Genomic DNA, 20908 nt, shown 5'->3' on the forward strand with positions numbered 1-20908 from the left:
GATACTATCCTTTCTTTAGTAGCCACTTTGAACTTCCTTCCTTGTTAAACCATTTACTTCTTACCCTTTTCTTCCCCATCGCTAATGCTTTTCTGCCTAGTCCCTCCTCTCTTTTCAAACCATCCTGTTTGCCTATTTTTTTCCTCTGGGCCCTCTCCTTCCTGCTCTTACCCCTCCTGCCCTTCCATTAAGGGCTTCAGGCCTCCTTTTAAAGAGTTCTCTGCCTTAGAATTAAGCCATCAGTCTCATTCTAAATCTCCTTAAACTTCAGAGATCTGGTCACTCTAAAATAAATAACTGAAAATGGAATGGGTACTGATATTTTATAAATAATTTTTACCTTTCTCTTCTCTACTCCCTCCCCCTGCTCCCTTTTTAAAATATCTTTTTTGTCCAGTTCATTTAAGTGGTAAACCTACAGGCTAGAGGTTGATTTATTGTTCTGTAAAACATATAAATATTGTTGGCACTGTGTCAATGCTAAAATAACAACAACAACAACAACAACAATAGCAACGTCAGTTTGGCTGAGAGAGTTGCCCGTTATGTTAGAGACCCTCCTAGGACTTCTGTTTTCTGAGAGTGTAAATGTTAACCAGATGGGAATTCTCTTTTTGTGTTAAAAATTTCCCTTTTGTGCCTTGAATTCCAAGTGATCACCAGAAAATTTCTATTTATTAATTACGTACAATATACCGCATTGTACCTTAGAAATGCTTCCAAGAATAATGCGTGTTTCATGGTTTATTTTCTTCAGTAAGATTTCAATTCTCTATCCACCAGACACTGTAACTGCATGAACTGTTGTTTTTTTTTTACTATTTACCGTGTTTCCCCGAAAAAAAGACCTAGCCAGACCATCAGCTCTAATAATGTCCTTTGGAGCAAAAATTAATATAAGACCGGGTCTTATATTAAAATAATTATAATACTTATAATATTATATTATATTTTAGTATAATATGAGACCGTGTCTTATATTAATTTTTGCTCCAAAAGACTCATTAGAGCTGGTGGTTCTGCTAGGTCTTATTTTCAGGGAAACACGGTAGTACAACCCAAACTAGGGTTTCCTGAAGGGAATTCTCGGGAAGTTTTCTCGCTTTCCTGTTCCTGAATCCCGAGAAAAGTTGGTCGGGAAATTGGGAAAATCAGCTCCTTGAACCCAGGTTGTTGGTAGTATCGGCTGTCACTTTGTGGAAACGATTCATCGTGGAGAACAGAAAACAGTTTATGTCTCGGGATTCAGGAATGGGAGAGCGGAAAAAATTCCTCAGAATGGGTGGGAATTCCCGCCCGGAAACCCTAGTCCAAACAGAGAAGTATAGAAAAATAAAAGTTACCTAAAGACCAGCTAGATATTTTAAACTATTTCCTGTGGGGCTCATTGAGAGCTGACTGTCCCTTATCTTTAGTGGTCTTGTCTCCCTGTCTGGAGTTGGCTAGAATCCTAACATCTCAATCATTCCTTAGGCTTGACAGGTGCATGTTTTCCCAGAAACAGTTGTGATTGGTGTGTAAAATGGATAGAATAATTGGTTCTTTCTAGACATATGCCTTCACTTTGCCCCTTAGTACTTTGACTATTACTATTGCCCCTTAGTAATTTGACTATTCGTTACAAACTAATGCATAGACTCCTTCTTGGTTGGTTCCAGTGCTGAGGTCAGTATCTTCCCAAGAATATGGCCAACCTACATCCCGACCGTGGCCATGTGGCATGGTGTCATGCGGGGCGGCCTGCGGGGTCTCAGCTCCCGCTCCTCACATAAAAATGTAAGATGTGGCTAGGCCAAAAAGGAACACCAACGGATCCATAGGTAGGGGAGTCATACCACTATGGTCTCACTGGAGGCTGAAATCAACCGACGTGCAACCTGCTGTCCGCTTTCCTGCCAACCGACCGACTCTCCTCGACTCACCAACCAGCGCAGCCGAGGCAGTTATATCAGCAGCCAATTGGCTAACCGGCTACAGCTGACCGTCAACTAGCCACAGCCGAGGGCCATCTACTACCCGAGCCAGCACCTTTCCACATGAGGCCGAGAGCCTGGAAACTGCTCTCTGGGACTCTGTCCTCACACATGGCCATGTAATGCCTGACAGATTTAGCCTTAGAGTCTAGCTTCTGTAGTTTGTGGTGGTTTGGGGTTTCTTTAAACCTATTTTCTGATGACAATTCTATTTTCTAGTACGTTTAAAAGAAACAAGTTTTTTCATCAAGGCTGATTACAAAGGCATTTAGATTTTTTTTCTAGAAGCCATGCTCAACTGGGAATGAATTAAACCCTATAGGAAGAATTAAGTCCTACAGAAAAGAATTTGACTATTTTCGCCGTTTTCCCAAAGATGGTAGCATTCTAGATATATAGGAGAGAAGTTAATTCATTACATATAATGATGCCTTAGAGCAGTTGTCCTCAGAGTTTTCTCCAGATGTACCCCAGAATCTTCAAAACTTCTTCAGTGAGAGTCCCTAAGGTCAAAATTATTTACATAAATATTCAAACATTATTTTCAGTTATCATCTCGTTCTTTCAGTTGAATAGTGGAGATTTTGAGAGACTACATGATGTATGATGATATAATGACTCTGATGGCTGATGAATTGTATGTTTATTGTTATATTTTAAAAATTGTTTCTATTTCTGCTTTTAATCCAATTTCTAAATATTGATAGACATTACCCATATAAATAAAACTTCTTTGAAGGTTCTCAATTTTTAAGAGAAGCTGTCGTGAGACCAAAGAATTGGAGAACTGTTGTCTTAAGAGTTAAACTTAATTCTCTCACGGGACCCCTGTCGAGAGTAGCTGCTAGTGAGTAAAAGGACACTGCCCTGTTAAGCCAACCAGTTGTCCAATAAACATTTTTTAATGGAATTAAATTGAGTTCTTGAAATGCAACTTTTGAGACCGTAAGATTCTCTTCCAAGTAGATGTTTGAGCATTGCGTGCCTTGCAACCTGCCAAATTTCTTCAAGATAGGTAACTGGCAATTCTCAATATTTAGTCAAGTATTTCAGAAATCATTTTCATGGAATACCTGCTTCAACTGGTAGCTTGTTGACATTATCTAAACCAGCGCTGTCCTAAAATTGAGGGCCACATCCATAAATTAAAATCTTATTTTAAAAAGTAAAAAGAAACAGGAAATTATTTGTTTTTTCCCCAGCTTTACTGAGGCATAATTGACAAATAAAATTTATATTTAAAGTGTATAATGTGATGATTTGATACATGTATACACTGAAAGGATTCCCCCCTCAAGCTAACACATCTATAACTTCACATATTTGCCTTTTCTGTTTTTGTTTTGTTTTTGGTGAGGACATTTGGTGAGGAAATCTGTTAGCAAATTTCAATTACACAATACAGTGTTAACCAACTATAGTCACCATGTTTTACCTTAGCTCTTTAGACCTTATTCATCTTATAACTGAAAGTTTGTACACTTTAACCAACCTCTCCCTATTTCCCCCACCTCCCAGCCCCTGGCAACCACTTACCTACTTTCTGTTTCTGAGTTTGACTTTCCTTCTTTCTCTCCGCCCCCCTTTTTTTTAAGATTCCAAATATAAGTGATACCATGTGGTATATTTCTTGTCTTTCTCTGTCTTGCTTATTTCAGTTAGCATAATGCCCTCCAGGTTCATTCATGTTGAAAATGACAGGATTTCCTTCTTTTTTAAGGCTGAATAATATTCATGTGGGTATCTATATACCGTGTTTCCCCCAAAATAAGACCTCGCCAGACCATCAGTTCTAATGCATCTTTTGGAACAAAAATTAATATAAGATCCAGTCTTACTTTAATATAATTTAAGACCAGGTCTATGATATGATATGATATGATATGAATAATATAAATATAATATATAATACCAGGTCTTATATTAATTTTTGCTCTAAAAGATGCATTAGAGCTGATGGTCCGGCGAGGTCTTATTTTTGGGGAAACATGGTTATCACATTTTCTTTATCCAGTCATCTGTTGACAGACACTTAGGTTGTTCCCATACCTTGGCTATTGTGAATAATGCTGCTACAAACATGGAAGTACAGATATCTCCTTGAGATAATGATTAGTTTGCTTTGGGTAAATACCCAGAAGTGTATACATCTGGGTGTATATATATGGATTGCTAGATCATATGGTAGTTCTATTTTTAATTCCTTCAGGAACCACCATACTGTTTTCCGTAGTGACTGTACCAGTTTATATTCCCACCAGCAGTGTATAGGGGTTCCCTTTTCTCCATTTCCTTGCCAGTGTTTGTTTTCTCTCTCTCTCGCTCTCTTTCTTTTAATAATAGACATTCTAACAGGTGTGAAGTGGTATCTCATTATGGTTTTGATTGGCATTTCCCTGATGATTAATGATGTTGAGCCCCTTTTCGTGTACTTGTTGGCCATTTGTACGTCTTCCTTAGAAAAATGTCTATTTAGGTCCTTTACCCATTTGTAAATTGGGTTATTTTTATTTTTATTTTGCTCTTGAATTGTATGAATTCTTTGTATATTTTGGATATTAACCCCTTATCAGACATGTGGTTTGCAACTATTTTCTGCCATTTCATACGTTACCTTTTTATTGAAATTAGTTTTAATAATATATTTTATTTAGCCTAAAATATTATTTCTACATGTAATCAATATAAAATTTATCAGTGATATAGTTTACATTCTCTTTTTGATATTAAGGCTTTGAAATCTGGTGTGTATTTTACATTTATAGCCCATTAATTTGGACTATCCAATTTTAAGGGCTTCATAGTCACATGTGTGCCTACTGTATTGAACAGCACAGAGGTAGACCATAAAGTGATCCTAGATCTCAGCCAGGAATGATCTAGAGTAGATATACTTTGTCATAGAAATAGAGAATAAAAATTTAGGTACAGAAATTAATGTAAAAACAACTCCATTGAAAATAATTTACAATGGTAAAACGTTTGATATCTGCCTAAGTTTTAAGACATTTCAATGAGAAGTACGGCTTCTTTCCTTAAAAGAATATTGAAAAATGAACTTTTCTCCCCATGGTCATGATTTTTTCTCTTCCCTTCTTAAAATCATTCAGCCTGTGTACTGCGTTCTGTGGAATTATTGCGCATACATCTGCATACTTCTTTAAAGGAGTGCTCTTCTTCTTTTTGGAGGAATTTTAGCACTTGTAGTCTTTGCATTTTCTCCCTAAGTGGTACTGTCCTTTTGTCATAGCATGTTCCAGAATTAAGAGACCTACTTGTTTCCGATGGGTGAGGAGGAAGCGTGGCTTGTTTTGATCTTAACACTGAAATTTTCCGTGGCTCATTGGTTTTTTTCTACCTTGTCTTGCCTGTGAATGTGATGTCAGGATATGCAAGTGAATTATTGCCCATTGTGAAGAAACCTGTTGTGTGGGAGACCCCACTTGCTGCGCCATTTGTCATGCGAGGCGGCCTGCTGGGTCTCAGCTCCCGCTCCCCACATAAGAATGCAGGATGAGGCTAGGCCAAAAAGGGACACCCACGGAGCCATAGGTAGAGGAGTCATGCCACTATAGTCTCCCTGGAGGCTGGAGCCACATGACTTGCAACCTGCTGTCTGCTTCTCTGACTGCCAACCGGCCGACTTAACTCGATTGCCTCTCTCGACTCCCCAGCGCAGCCGCGGCAGTTATATCAGGGGCTAATTGGCTAACTGGCTACAGCTGATGGTCAATTAGCCACAGCTGACGGCCATCTACTACCCGAGTCAGCACCTTTCCACATGAGACCGAGAGCCTGGAAACTGCTCTTTGGGGCTCCATCCCCACACTCCACCCCTACAGGCTCTCGCCTCACAACGTCTTCTGTGATGGTCCCTGTGCGAGGAGCCTGGAGGTGAATGCAGTATCCTGGACACAGCCAGGGTTTCTAAAGGCACCACCAGGCCTTCTGGGCACAGCCAGACTTCCTGGACTTCTTAGGGTACCACCTGTCTCCTCCTGCCCTCCTGGCAGGCAGTACTGTCGCACTGTAACCACGCACCAGGGCTGTGGCAACACTTGGGGAGGGTGGTGAGCATGCCCGTGTGTCACCGCTTTTACCACCTGGATCCAGAGACGGAACTCTCCTACCGATGTCTGTAAGCTGAGGTCATGTAGCACGTCCACCCCTAGAATATACTCCGGAACGGGGGAGACATAAACCTTGTAGGTATGAGGGGGAAGCCTTCCTATACCCAGTGGTAAGAAAACAGCTTTTACAGTCACAGTCTTTCCCCCATAGCCATCAATGCAGATTGCTGGTCTGGGGAACAGTTCTGGGTTTCCATAGACAAGACTGCAGTCTGCGCCAGTGTCAACTAGGGCCAAAACCCTCTGCACTTTAGAAGGAGACCGATGTAGGGACAGTTCCACGTGGGGCCTCCGGTCCCTGCTCGTCCCCTCTGACCAGGTATCTTGGCCCCACCCCTAATCAAGCTGAAAGGAGTCGGCTTCAAGCGGCCACATGAAGTCCTGGAGGGACTCGGGTCGCACTTTCCCAGACTTCTCCTTTAGGCTTCTCCAGAATTGCTGTTCCGGACACAACTGTTTCCAAATTTCCAACAAGAGTGCATTGAGTTGTCAGTCTATTTTTTCCTGATTGACCCCTGCTGCCAGGAGATCACCCCACATCTGTGCGCGTGCTACTCTCTGAGGCCCGTGACCTCGCCCCTTTACTTTTGATTTGGGCTTCCAGGTCTCAACTTCACGGACCTCCTATCTTAATTTCCGTCGCCTCCGGCTTTCAACATCCCCTAGGGTGGCCATGGCAGTTGTAACTTCATGGATCCGTCGCCCCACATGGGGCGTAAGAATGGCAACCAAGGATCCAAAAGCACTTGCAGGTGCAGTATCCACAACCAGATCTCTCATGCTGGCTGTAAAACGCTTGTCATCTGGCCCCTTTTGCTTCAAGATTGGCCGGGCTTGGGGGTTGGGAGCTACATTGTCTCTACTCGCTTCCTCCGCCTCTACCTCAGAGTCTCCACTGTGGGGCCCCTCTTCTAACAGGTGGACCCGAGCTTCCAGCGCTTCCAACCGGGACACCTGGTCCGGCACCTGGGCCATTTCATTAAGCGCATTTTCCGTGTTGAGACTCAAGGCTGTGAGGAACATCCAGCCCACGTGGCCGGCTATACCCTTCGCCTCCTCCGGCAACCGCTCAGCCAGAGCCTGCAGGGCCCTCTCCACACTGGCCGGAGAGCCGTCCATGTCCTCCCACCCCTCCTTGGTGGTCCAATTCCTGAGAACAGTGGCCACTGGACACGACACACTGTGTGGTGGCCACACGTCCTCCTGCCCAGAGTCAGACTCCATTCCTACCTGGTGGGAATCCTGCTCACTGTGTCAGGTGTCTGATTGGGTGGAGGCCTTGGTGTAAGATGTCCACAAACCCTTGGAGCCTACAGCAGCAGCAGCCTACCAAAAAGCTGGTGATGCCTGCTATGGCCAACAGGGTGGCATGCCATCTGGAGGCTCGAGAGGACCACCAATTCACCGAGGGGTCACATCTCTTCCAGGCAGACTGCGCTTCCCATCTCTGGTGCTGCTCCTCACGGGCTTCCCAAGACTGCGTTTTCACACGCAGAAACTGCTCTACCATCCCTCGGAGATCTTTGGCCAGTGCCATACCCTGCTCGCTGTGCCATTTGGGGTGCGGGGCGGCCTGCGGGGTCTCTAGTCCCGCTCCCCACATAAGAACGCAGGATATGGCTAGGCCATAAAGGAACACCCACGGAGCCATAGGTAGGGGAGTCATACCACTATAGTCTCACTGGCGGCACTATAGTCTCACTGGAGGCTGGAGTCACACGACCTGCAACCTGCTGTCTGCTTCTCTGCCTGCCAACCCACCGACCTGACTGACCCGGCTCGAGTCACGGACTCAACTCACCAACTAGCGCAGCCGCAGCAGTTATATCAGGGGCTAATTGGCTAACTGGTTACAGCTGATGGTCAATTAGCCACAGCTGCCGGCCATCTACTACCCGAGCCAGCACCTTTCCACGTGAGGCCGAGAGCCTGGAAACTGCTCTCTGGGACTCTGTCCCCACAAACCACTATTTTTTTTTTCAACTTCATTCCCTCTGAGCATTACTGTGCTTGCAAAAATGAAGTAAGAGTTAAAGGAACTATGCTTGGAAGTAAGGGGGAAATGGTCATTTTTTTCCCCCTTGTAGAATGAATAATAAAGAACTGTGACTTTAAATTTGGCATAATCTGACTTTATTTATTTATTTTTCCCCATGCCAATTTTAAAAGGAGAGTTTGTTGAATGGAAATATCTTGGGTAGGGAAATTCTTAAGGATTCCCACAATCTGTAGCTGTTTAGCAGCGTATTTGATACATGCCATGTTTAATTAATATTAGTGTCAATTCACTAGTCATGCTCTTTGCAAGATAAAAGAATTCTATGTACTGGTCGAACGGGCAAACTTGAGGAATATACGTGTATGGTCTTTTGGTGATGTGTTGGGTGTTTCCTTGTTATGCTTTTCATATGTGAAGTGCAAATATGTGATTAATAGATTTTCAACACCAATCCAAATACATTGTTTGAGAGTTTATCTTCTATTTACCTACCAATTTACCTTTTGCTATGGATACATTTAATTTTCAAGCGACTGGTGTGTAAGCTAAAAACCTTTATGATGTATCCTCTGATAATCTGTAGCAATAAAAATTCATGATCCTTTGATCTCTACAGTTATTCTCAAAATAATCATACCAGCTTGCCATCTGTCTGACTTGGTAGTCTTTCTGTTTCATTGGTGTTTTTCTGCTTTTTAGATACCTCCACTTTTCAGTTTGCAGCCAAAGTAGGAGCTGAGCTTTCAGAAGTTGCTTTCTCTGTTAAGTCGCTCTAACAGGCACATGTGCCAAGTGGCACTAAAGTGTCCTCCTTTCTGGTGTTCGCTAGTTCCTATGGCTGGAAGGGAGCCTGGCCTGCCATGAAGAAGCAGACCACTGTGTCTCTGGCACAGTCCTCAGGATCAGGTGTTGCTGTGGGTTCCAGCCTGTGGCCCAGTTTGACTTTCCTAAATTGAATGCATTTTTTCCCAGCTCCATTCCTTCCATGTTCTTCCACATCAGCTGGAAGCAGCTGGTTGGTTCTGAATGCTGCCCACAGATTGTTAGCTATTTTGCTTCTTGTCCCTCCAACTCCACGCCTGAGTTCAGGAATTGATGTGTCTCAGGTACTGGATTATGTTGCTTAGTGACGCAAATCTAATCCTCACCAAGGAATGCCTGAAGTTCAAGGCTTGATTCTAGAAAAGTCAAGTAAATAATAGCAGTCCTGTAATGGATGTCTATTGTGTGTCTGCCACATGCCAGGCATTATACTGAGCAGGCTGCGTGCTTAGTTACTCCTCAGCAACCTTCAATGTAAGTTCCCTTGTTGCCCACATTTTACAGATGAGGAGCCTTAGAAAAATTAAATAATTTGCTCAGGGTTATACATTAAGAGACAATTCTAAGATTTTGAACTCAGGCAGCTGGACACCAGAGTCCTTCCTTTTGACACTATGTTGAGCTGCTGGGCAGAGCTTCACTTCTCCGTGTCTTGTGGAATCTTGAATCTCACTGAAGAGTACACAGGAATTTGATGTTTATAAAACCTTTCTGTGTCCACCTTCTAAGAACAGATTATACTTAATACAGTTTTCCCTGAAAAGATACATTTCAGTATGTAGAACCATGTTCCCTTTATGTGATGTTAGATATACTTGTTATGAAATGTAAAACTTCATTCTAGATACTAGACCACTATCTTTATTAAATTGAAAATATTTATTAAGTATATAATATATGTTATAAGATCTTAATAGCCAACTTTGTTCTCATAGGTAATTAGGTTTGTTTTTCTCTTTACCTTTATGAAAGTCCTGTTGCTTCAGAATGCACATGAAATTCAGAATGAGTCCACTGTGACTCAGGAGGCCCCACTGTATGACCCTCCCAATTACAGTGCGACTCAAACTCTCTTGGGGGTGGAAAAGTGCAAAACTCTGGTCAAATGCATTGCAAGCCCTCATTCCTCCACCCCACAACCCGTTACTTCTTCTGTGCCATCCGCATGAGCAGGATAGGGGGTTTCAGGCCCAATCGTTGGACAGTTGATCAACAAATCCTATAGTGCTTCCCAACCTTTTGTGCATAGTGGCACACATAGAAAATGATCCTATTTTCTCTGGGGTTAACAAATGAGGTTCCTTGAGACCGGAGGTAATCCACTGTCACCTACCCCACAGCCTTGGGTACACCTGTAACCTATTTCCAGCACACCAGTTGGGAAATGCTCTGCTACGGGCATATGTCTGCAAGTTTCTAAGCTTGTTAGATATACAAAAGTACTCTGTAAACTATAATAAGCTATTCATGTGTAAGATTTTATAAATAATTAACTACTATTAAGAACCAGATATCTATTCTCTGAAAGGACATTATATACTGTGATTGTGATTTGTTTGTTTGTTTGTTTTGGGGACTCTTCTTAGAGAACCAGGTGCAGATGCCAGACCAATTGCCAGAGTTAAAAGTCTTGTATGTGATTTGGCACAGGGATGAGGAGAAGTACAAATAGGAGTGGTCAGGGGTCACAGGGTTCAAGACTTTTTATAGGCGAGCAAACAGCTGGTGAGATTTGTTAATGATCCTGCTATTCTCATAAAATTTTCTACCCTCTTTCCTGCCTATTCCAATTCTTTCTCTTCTCAAGTTAGACCTTTGTGAAGTTTTCCCCCATGTCTACTTTTCCCCCCAGGTGAAGATCATACTCTGTCCTCTGTTCTACCATTTTACCTGTACAGAGCTTTATTGATTGTATTTCCAACACTGTCCTGTTGTCTGTTTCACATATTTCTTCCCCTACTGTATTGTGAGCTCCTTGGAGTGAAGGCTGTGTCTGAGGAATCTTTGTAGCGCAAGCTACACCCCGCTCATTTTATCGCATTCCGTCTTTAGGCAGGGCTTAGATGCTCTTTGAAGGGAGCTGAGATGTGTGTCCTTGTCCCTGTCTCCCATTAGTCCTCATTCTAACATCTGAAATAACTACAAACTAAATTACTTTTATGCTGGTCATCATACGTTTGAATCATCTGCTGTGTGTAGCTCCACAGTCTTTATTTCTCTGGGCTTTATTTATCACATTTTGCTTTCCTGGTTTTTCTTTCTTTCTTCAATAAGCTTTCTTTACCTCTTCCAGCGTATAGAATCAGAGTTTTTAAAATTGAAAGTGGCTAGAATTTATCTAGTCCTGCTCCTTCATCTAGCTAATATTCGTTGATTACATATTGATTAATTGAAACTGACATATAGAAATGTTTTGGGGCACCACAATACTTTGAGTATTTCACTAAAAATAAAGAGGAAGTTTAGATTTAGTAGATTTTTTAAAAAGTCCTTCATCTTTCATTCTGTTTTAAAATATATGTGTTGTTGGGTATCTTAAGAACAGTGAGCAAAATGAAAAGATGTTTTATGCTGTAGCTGTGTATATACCGTACAGAAAGACCTTCAGATTTTTATAGCTGTAGCATTAAGAATTTGACTCTAAAGCAAGCCTCCTGAGCTTTAATCCTGGATCTGCTACATGCAAATGTAAGTTACTTTATCTTGGGTAAATTTCTTAATCTGTGTCTCAGTCTCTATATTTATAGAACAAGGTTAATAATAATATGGGGGTATTGTGAGGTTTAAATGAGTTAATACTTGCAAAGCACTAAGAATTATGCCTAACACAGTAAATGTTCAGTACCTGGTAACTGCTGCTGCCGCCACCGCCACCACCACCACCATTACTGAGTTAGTTATACAAGCCCCTGGTGAGATGTGGGATGCACCTTTGGAATTTCTGGTTGAACTTTACCAAGTCATCATGTACTTACAATATAATCTTCTTGTCTCTTTTTTTCTTTTTTTAAGATTTTTATTGGGGAAAGGGAACAGGACTTTATTGGGGAACAATGTGTACTTCCAGGACTTTTTTTCAAGTCAAGTTGTTGTCCTTTCAATCTTAGTTGTGGAGGGTGCCGTTCAGCTTCAAGTTGTTGTCCTTTCAGTCTTAGTTGTGGAGGGTGCAGCTCAGCTCCAGGTCCAGTTGCCGTTGCTAGTTGCAGGGGGCGCTGCCTACCATCCCTTGCGGGAGTCAAGGAATCGAACTGGCAACCTTGTGGTTGAGAGGACACGCTCCAACCAACTGAGCCATCCAGAAGGCAGCTCAGCTCAAGGTGCCGTGTTCAATCTTAGTTGCAGGGGGCGCAGCCCAGCATCCCTTGTGGGACTCAAGGAGTTGAACCGGCAACCTTGTGGTTGAGCGCGCACTGGCTCATGTGGGAATTGAACTGGCAGCCTTTGGAGTTAGGAGCACGGAGCTCCAACCGCCTGAGCCACCGGGCCGGCCTAAGCTTCTTTCTTGTCTTAATCAGAGGTCCTACATACCGTTCTTTGCACCAAAACTTGATCTGCCCAGATTGTAACCACATCTGTGGAGCAATGAAGTATTTTGTCGTGGGGTTTTACTGTAGGAGTAAATTTAAGAAATGGCAGAAGACCCACTAGCTTTTAGAGTCTGTTCCTTTGAGACCAACTTGCTAAAATTCCATTTCCTGTTTTTTAAAAAGGGTATATTCATTTTCTTCATTGACATTCTGTAAATAAAATACTGGCAGCTTGTATTTTGTGAAATATAATGTCTTAAAGTGGATTTTATTTTCCTTAGTAAACTGCTTTTAATAATGCATCAGAGTAATTTTTCTTCCTGTGTTACCAGGTTGCTATTAAGATCATAGACAAGACCCAGCTTGACGAAGAGAACTTGAAGAAGATTTTCCGGGAAGTTCAAATTATGAAGATGCTTTGCCACCCGCATATCATCAGGCTTTACCAGGTAGGGTCACCACTGGTGTAGTGTGTGGCAACAAGAAAACAGCCTTTGAGGAAAGGTGGGTGGGTGAACATCTGCAACTTTGTTTTATTTCTGTGTTCATATGTTCACTCTACTGTTTCCCCCACCCCTGTATTCCCCCAACTCAGTACTCATGTTTACTCTGGCTATTTATCACTAAGGTTTACCTTACCCACATAGATGTTTCTAATGTGTTTTTTAAAACTCTGATGCCATTCTTAGCGAGAATTAACACAAAAAGAATATTCGGAAGATGATGAGAACTTATTTATTTAGGTCAGAGTCTTAAAACAGAATGCGAAACTCAAAAGGTATAGGATTTTGAGAGATGAAAAGCTAGAGACAAACATAACATTATTTAAATACTAATTTCTGTGATAACATTATGAATTATGATGGCAAAGGACATTTTAAGATGGCCTCTTGCATCAGTCAGAACCTACCTCCTTTCTATTCTAGTAGGGTCCTGTCCTGACTTAGTTTTCAGTTTTCCAAGGTAGCATTTGATTATTTTGATAGCCAAGAGATTTCAGTTTGTGTAATGGAAGAGGTTTCTAATCTAGTTTTCTTACCTTTACAAGAAACATGCGTATTCCATGCCATAATCAAACATGATTCCCTAGCCTTACTGCAAAAGCAGTAAATCTAATGGCTGGAATTTCAAGCCAGAAAGGAGGGGAGGATCTTGCCATGGTGGTGGAAGAGATATTTTGGGAGAGGTGGGGCTTTGGGGGTGCTTCTCAAATTGCACTGTGTTGGCAGCCACAAGCTGTGCGTCTGCATAGAGCCAGTCTTACTCATTGCTTTCTACCAGAACAGCTATCACCTAGATCTGCAGGAAGTGGTCACCCACTCTGTTCATGTGCTGCTGTTAGTCTGCAGTAAATAGTTACTAGCCCAGACGTGGAGAAAGCACATCCAGGGCACAACAGGCAAGCTCTCATAGTCATTCAGTTTTATGGAAAAGAAAGCATGTCATGATATTAGTATGTGTGGTTAAGGCTACAGCCTTAGGGCTCAACTCTGGCATCAGCTGCTCACAAAATGAAATGAATTAGATCAGCAGGAGCAGACTTGTTGAAATTTATCAGACTAAATTGTGTTGAACCGCACCCACATTGTGCCCCAGAAGCAAACCTCTGAAAGCTTTCTGATGTTGCCTCAAGACCTGTATCTGCAACTCAGAGGTGTCTCACCTTTGCTTCCTTCCTATCCTTATAGACTGAGTAAACTTCTTGATCTCACTTTTTAAAATAAATCATCTTTAAATAATTGTATGGCTTCTTAGGCTGACCTTTCTCAAGAAGTTAACTTATAGGTATTAACATAATAACTGAATTCTGCAAGTTTACCTTACTTTCCCAAAATTTCATTAGCCTGTAAGAATTTCCATACTTAAAGCCCTGGCTTTGAACAATGCCCTCTTTTAAGCTTTAATTTTGCTCTCTGGCAGCTGGTATTGTTAATTGGAGATTCTGAGCTGCTAAGGTGAATGGCTGTCAGATTGTCTTCATATAATATCAGGTAATTTTCAGGTCATTTGCCAAAGCTTCAGTCTCCTCAGGTTTATAGAATGAGCCAAATACAGGAAACTATATAGAAAAGTTTTTGAACTCCTGAAAAATTTAATAATAAAAGAATATTTCAATCAGTGAAAGGCCTGGGGGTACCAAAGTGTACATATACAGTATCACATTTGTTTTTTCTTTTATATTTTTTCTGAACATGCATATATTTAGAGCACTTTTTGTTATATAAATCAACATATAGAGAGAGCATGGAAGCAATACATATAACAAATAATGGGTTAATATCACCAGTATATGTAGAGTTTTTAAAAATCAAAGAGTAAAAAAGAATGATACAATTATTAGATTGGGAAATTAATGTGCACTTATATAATGGAGTACCATGAAACCATTGAAAAGAAGAGATAGATTACTATTATAACATAATACATAGTATTGTTATATGGTATTAATGTGTAAAGATGTTAAAGATAAAGAAACTGGGAAATAACTTAAAATAATTAGCTGTGAGTGTAGTGAAAGTCTAGAGCTATATTGCCTAATATGATCACCACTAGCCACACATGGCTGGTTATTCATATTAAAATATGGCTGGAGTGAATGAGGAACTGAAGTTTTAATTTTATTTAAATTAATTTGAATGTAAAAACTGAAGCAGTTTACAATTTAAACTACTTTGAAATAATATTTTGGACATGGGGATAAATAAAATTTTTTATTAATATTAATTTGACTTTTTTTAACTTTTTAATGTGGCTACTAGAAAAGTTAAAATCATGTATGAGGCTCATTATATTTCTATTGGACAGCACTGTCCTAGAATGATACAGAATAAGCTATTAACAGTGTTTCCTCTGGGAATAAAACAGAGGGGGTTGGGAAGAGGAAAACCTTTGGTCTTTTGTTCATATACTAGGTATTTAAAATGTTTATAATGAGCGTATATACTCATATATTACTTTAAAAATATTTAATGAAAAAGATAAAAAGGAAGAAAGGACTGAATGAAAAAGGTAGAAAGGAAAAAAGGACTGACACACTACAACTAATAAAAAAAGTGCTAAATATTAGCAAAATATATTTTTATTATATATAATAATTATGTTTACGTAATTATATGTTTATGTAATTACAATTATAATATATTAAATATACTTATTATATATAAAAATTATATATGAAATATATAGTATTAGCAAAATAGAGACCAAGACAAACTACAAATGAGTAGTTTATATATTATTTGATTTCTGTGCTGTTTTTGAGTGATTCCCATTTTTTTCCCTATGGCTTTTTTTTTTTGGTTGGAGGTTTTGAGGGGACACTTTCAGCTTCAGGTGATCAATGTTAAATGTGAACTTTTTGGTTCTTGGCAGATTCTTGATTCTCAGTTTTGTGGAACTTGAGAGTGCAGAGTTTTCGTGGAACAACAAAAGGACTGTTTCTCTCAAGCAGTAAATACTTCCTACTTTTAAGAACTCGGATGAATACCTATTTTCCCCCTTTCATCTTAATAACATTTGTATCTATCCCCTCCCACCAATGTTTTAAGTTTCCTTTAAGCAGTAATGGTTATTAATATTTCAAGAAGAGTCATTAGTTTCTCTTCCTATGATGTGAGCCTGTCATTTGTGTCACTGTCTGTCACTTTCCTGCCTTTGCACCAGGTTATGGAGACAGAACGGATGATTTATCTGGTGACAGAATATGCTAGTGGAGGGGAAATATTTGGTAAGTACATTTATTGCATTCTTTAAACAGCTATTGAGCACGCTATGGCAAACCTAAAATAGCTGTTCGATGCCTTTGTCACTTGAGCAGCTGTCACTTGATGCTGTCCTTCAGGGCTGTCATTTTCTATCAACAAAGTAATTTTAATTATTTTTGACTCACCTATTTAAATCTCTTCATCATCTTCATTTCCTTAGCAAAGGTGTTTTGTTTATTTCAGTCAGGTGTTAACAGTTGAGATTAAAGATCTCCAAGAACAAACATCCCTTCTGAATATGTGACTGAGGGTCTGTCTGATTGCCAGACTCTAACTGGGGTTACCAAGTGTGACAGAACTCCCACAAGTGTGTGGGCCTCTGTTGTGTGAGAAAGAGCCACTTGGAACAGTCTCACCCTAATGCATTCTTTAAACTTTGTTTAAATAGAACATGTAACTATATTCCTTACCATGTGTTCACGGTTCCCTTGATGATTCTTGTAACTTTGGAGGTTCTGTTTTCCGTAGCTTTTTTTTTTTTCTCGAACACAACATCAGAATTAAACAGGAGAATTTATTACCAGGAAATCTGACTTTTTCAGATAGTAAAAACTGCTCCCCCCCCCTTTTTTTTTGTAACAGTAATAAGTGGAGCCAAGTAGAGGTAAAGGCTAAACTTTCAAATCTAGATTGTCATGTCTTTTCATTTTTAAAAAATAATAATTTATTTTTCAATTTGTCTTTTTATTTTTAATTTTGTTTTCCTTTTGGCAAGTAGCTACAGGGAAATGTTCTTATATTCTTTAGATTTATGTAGCTTATTTTGGGGGTTTTGTTTTGGTTTAAATATGAGTGGTAATGAGTTTTTCTATTTTTTAAATATTGGCACTTACTAATTTAAAATATATTTACAGGCATGAAATTGCTTTTAAAGTGGAATCTTTTATTAAGGATTGGTCAGTTGTGACTGGATTTTTTGGTATGTTAAACATTCTCCCAAAATCTTACCATTTTGTATCTAAGAATCTTCAGGATAAGTTTGAGCCTTTTTAAAAGAGGTGTCGTTATTTCTTTTTTCTTTCCTTTTTTTTTTTTTAAGGAGCGCACAGCTCACAGTGGCCCATGTGGGAATCGAACCGGCAACCTTGGTGTTATTAGCACCACGCTCTAACCAACTGAGCTAACTGGCCGCGCCCATCATTATTTCTTAATAATAATTTTAATTGGCTTTGTATATGTAATTATGCACAATGTTAATCTTGGAAGAAAACAGGCCGTGTCATCTTAATGTTCATAATAATAATAAAAAGCAAATATAATACACATCAGATCCACTTTGCTTTTTAGGTAAACAGATTTTTAAAAGTACAGAAAAGATAACAATTCCCTAGTCATAGATTCTTTGTGGGAATGTAGCTCAAGGCTTGAGGAAACAGAATAGTACTTTTTATAGTATTATTTAAAAAGATCTAGATGAGGAAGAGAATGATGTATTACCTAAGAAGTCACTGTGACTGCCGTAGGGCTATAACTGTCTCACGAGTTCCGATTTTTAAAAGTATCTGTATAAAGGGTGAAAGAATGGGCTTAATTAGGAATCTGAGTGTTGGAGACAGATTTGCTTTTGAATCAGATCTTTGCTACCTTTTGCTGCTTTACTTGGAGCAAGTTACTAGATTCTGGGACTCAGTATAATGGTCTGTAAAAGTAAGATCTGTAATAGCTGCTGCACAGTTGCAAAGCTTAAATGAGATAATATATATAGAGCCCTAGCAGTTTGCTTTCTTCACCTCCATGTTAAAGAACAAACGGGAGATCAACTTCTGGCAGAATACCTTGTTTCCCCGAAAATAAGACCTAGCCGGACAATCAGCTCTAACGCGTCTTTTGGAGCAAAAATTAATATAAAACCCGATATTATATTATATATTATATTATATTGTACCCGGTCTTATAGTAAAATAAGACTGGGTCTTATATTAATTTTTGCTCCAAAAGACGCGTTAGAGCTGATTGTCTGGCTAGGTCTTATTTTCGGGGAAACATGGTAGCATGAGGAGCTCTACTGACCCACTCCCCAGTGAAAATGATTTTTTTAAAAAAATACCCAGCCATTTAAAGTTTCAGGAAATGGTCCTAAGGGTCAACAGCAAATATACATTTATTCAAAAACATCTATAAAAATTTGACAAGCAGTGAGAGAGTCTGGACTTTTAAAAGTAGTAGTGCTTCATCCTTCCCCCTTGCCCGCTCAGTGAGGTAGAGATTCCACTCGGGACTGCTGTAGTCTAAATACAGTCCACCACCCTGACTTATCAGCTTTCTTCCCGGAGGTACCGGATATCAGCATTTCTCATTCTTCCCCAGCTACCTGCTGCTACTGCTAAGTCCTGGGTGAGTGCAGTTGAGGACTGGGGACTCCCTTCTTCCACCCATCTCCCTTTACGGAGTTTGGGTATGGCATGCTGAGAATACTGGCGCTCAGATCACTTTTGCCTCAGGTTGTAAGTTGATGGTTCCATCCCAAGAGAGGCAAGCTGGGAAGATCTCAGGCTGCAACCCCTCTCCTTCCACTGAGTTCTTAGCTCCTAGAGTGGGGGTGTCACTCAGAAAGAACTTTGCCATTGTCTGCATACCCAGCTTCAGAGCCCTGGCTCAGAAATTTGCCCAAAGGGAGAAACATACCATAAAACAACTCCTAATTTCTTCCCAAAGGAACTAACTTCATTTGCAACAGAGAATGAAATTCAAATCTAAAGACACCTAAAGAACAGTAGAGGTTGTAGTAAAAGTCATTTAAGAGGAGATTCAAGAGACAGGCTGAACTGTAGACCAGCTAGTTTGCTGGAGAGAACCAGAGAATAATGCACAAGAAATTTCCTGAAGTCAGAACAAAAATCAAACACTGATCTCAGAAACTATTGCTTCAAAGGAACCAGAATTTGATTGGATTGTTTGTAGACCAATTTATGCCCCAGGGCATTGTTGAAAACAATAGAGCAACCAGCCAGCAATTATTAGAGTTTAACAGCTGGGTGTGGTCAAGGAAAGATTGGAAAAGAGCCCTACCCAAACTTTGGTGATCCAGTGATCTGAGGGTAAGTGAAATATACCAAATCTGCCTCCTTGAGGAACAGCATCGGAAGCTGAACACTTATGTATGGGGGAATAAACTTCACTTAAACCATTCAGCCAGTCGTTAAACAAATAAACAAGCAATAACAATAACATGCTCCAGAAGGGTAGCAGTATACCAGTACCCAGAGGTGCTCCAACATATTATCTAAAATGTCTAGTTTCCAACAATAAGAAAAAAACTACAAGGCATATACAGAAACAGGAAAGTGTGACCCATACACTGGAAAAAAAGCAGGCCACAGAAACTGCCTGTCAGAGAGACCAGATATCAGATTTATCATAAAAACACTTTATAGTAGCCATTATGACACATTCACTGAAACAAAGGAACTCACAATTAAAGTAGTAAATGAAGATATGATAATACCAAATAGAGACTATCAGTGAAGACATAGAAATTATTAAAAAAAGAATAAAATGGAAATTTGGAATTGAAAAGTAAAATAAATGATATAAAAATATTCATTAAAGAGGCTTACTGTAGATTTGAACTGGCAAAAGTGAATTCGATAATAGACATGCAAGGTGAAGATTAGAGAGAAAACCAAATTAATAACAATGAATAGAGCCTCAGAGAAATGTGGGACACTGTCAAGTGCGACAGCATATGTATATTGGGAGTACCCGAGGAGAGAGGAAAAAGGAGCAGGAAAAAATATGCAAGGAAATGACTGTAAACTTCACACATTTATTGAAAAACAAAAACCTGTAGGTCCAGGAAGCTCAAAAATATCTAAGTAGGATTAAACACCAAGAGACCCACAAACCTATACATCATAGTACGTATAGTGAAAGTTATAAACAAGGAGAAACTATTGAAAGCATGGAGAGAAAAATGATATGTCACTAAAAGGGAACCCTGTAAGATTAACAGCGGATTTTCCAGCGGAAACAATGGAGGCCAGAAGGCAATGGTATGACATTTTAAAGTGCTCAAAAAAACCCAAAAACAAACTATTAACCAAAATCCTGCATCAAAAATGAAGGTGAAATACTTTTTCAGATAATCAAAACCTGAATTTGCTGTCCTGACAGACCCAGCTTACAAGAAATACTAAGGGAAGTTCTTCAGGGTGAAAACCCTGAAGGTGGTAATTTAAGTCCACACAAAAAACAGGAAGTACCAATAAAGGTAATATTGTAATTATAAAAGACAGAAGAGATCAATACTTTTCTCCTTTCTTCTTTTAACCTATTTAAAAATCAGTTATATGAAATTATATATTATATAAATAATACGTAGTGAATTGTTAGGCCTGTAATGTAATGTATGTGTAATGTACTTATCACTAACAGCACAAAGGAGGTATGTGTGAGAAAAACTGCATTGGATCAAGGAAATCGCTACAGATAGTAAAGAAATAATTATAACAGTGTGTTGTTGGGTTTGTAACGTTAATTGATCTAAAGTTTATTAAAAAATACTATAGAAGGGTGTAAAACAAATAGAGCTATACAAAAAAAGGCATGAAATATATAGAAAACAAAAACGAAAATAGTAGACATAATTCCAACTGTATCAGTATTAAGTGTAAATGGATCTAATAATCTAAAGAGGCAGTGATTGTTAGACTAAACAAAAACACATGATTCATCAGTATGTTGTCCACAGGAG

General features: G+C 39.6%; 1 protein-coding gene across 3 annotated transcripts in view; it reads left to right on the top strand.

The window, feature by feature from the left end:
* SIK3 (SIK family kinase 3) overlaps positions 1 to 20908 on the top strand; it is a 244954-nt gene that overhangs the window by 112860 nt on the left and 111186 nt on the right. For all 3 annotated transcript variants that reach the window (XR_012497380.2, XM_019713625.3, XM_019713626.3), the window contains exons 2-3: positions 12784 to 12900; positions 16115 to 16178. Coding sequence is in view for 2 of the 3 variants with exons in the window: in XM_019713625.3 (XP_019569184.3) it covers positions 12784 to 12900; positions 16115 to 16178 (181 nt within the window). In the remaining variant the exon portion in view is untranslated. The remainder of the gene's footprint in view (positions 1 to 12783; positions 12901 to 16114; positions 16179 to 20908) is intronic.

The sequence above is a fragment of the Rhinolophus sinicus genome, chromosome 14 (assembly GCF_057876585.1).
Source record: "Rhinolophus sinicus isolate RSI-liver-muscle chromosome 14, RSI-T2T, whole genome shotgun sequence".
Taxonomy (NCBI): domain Eukaryota; kingdom Metazoa; phylum Chordata; class Mammalia; order Chiroptera; family Rhinolophidae; genus Rhinolophus; species Rhinolophus sinicus.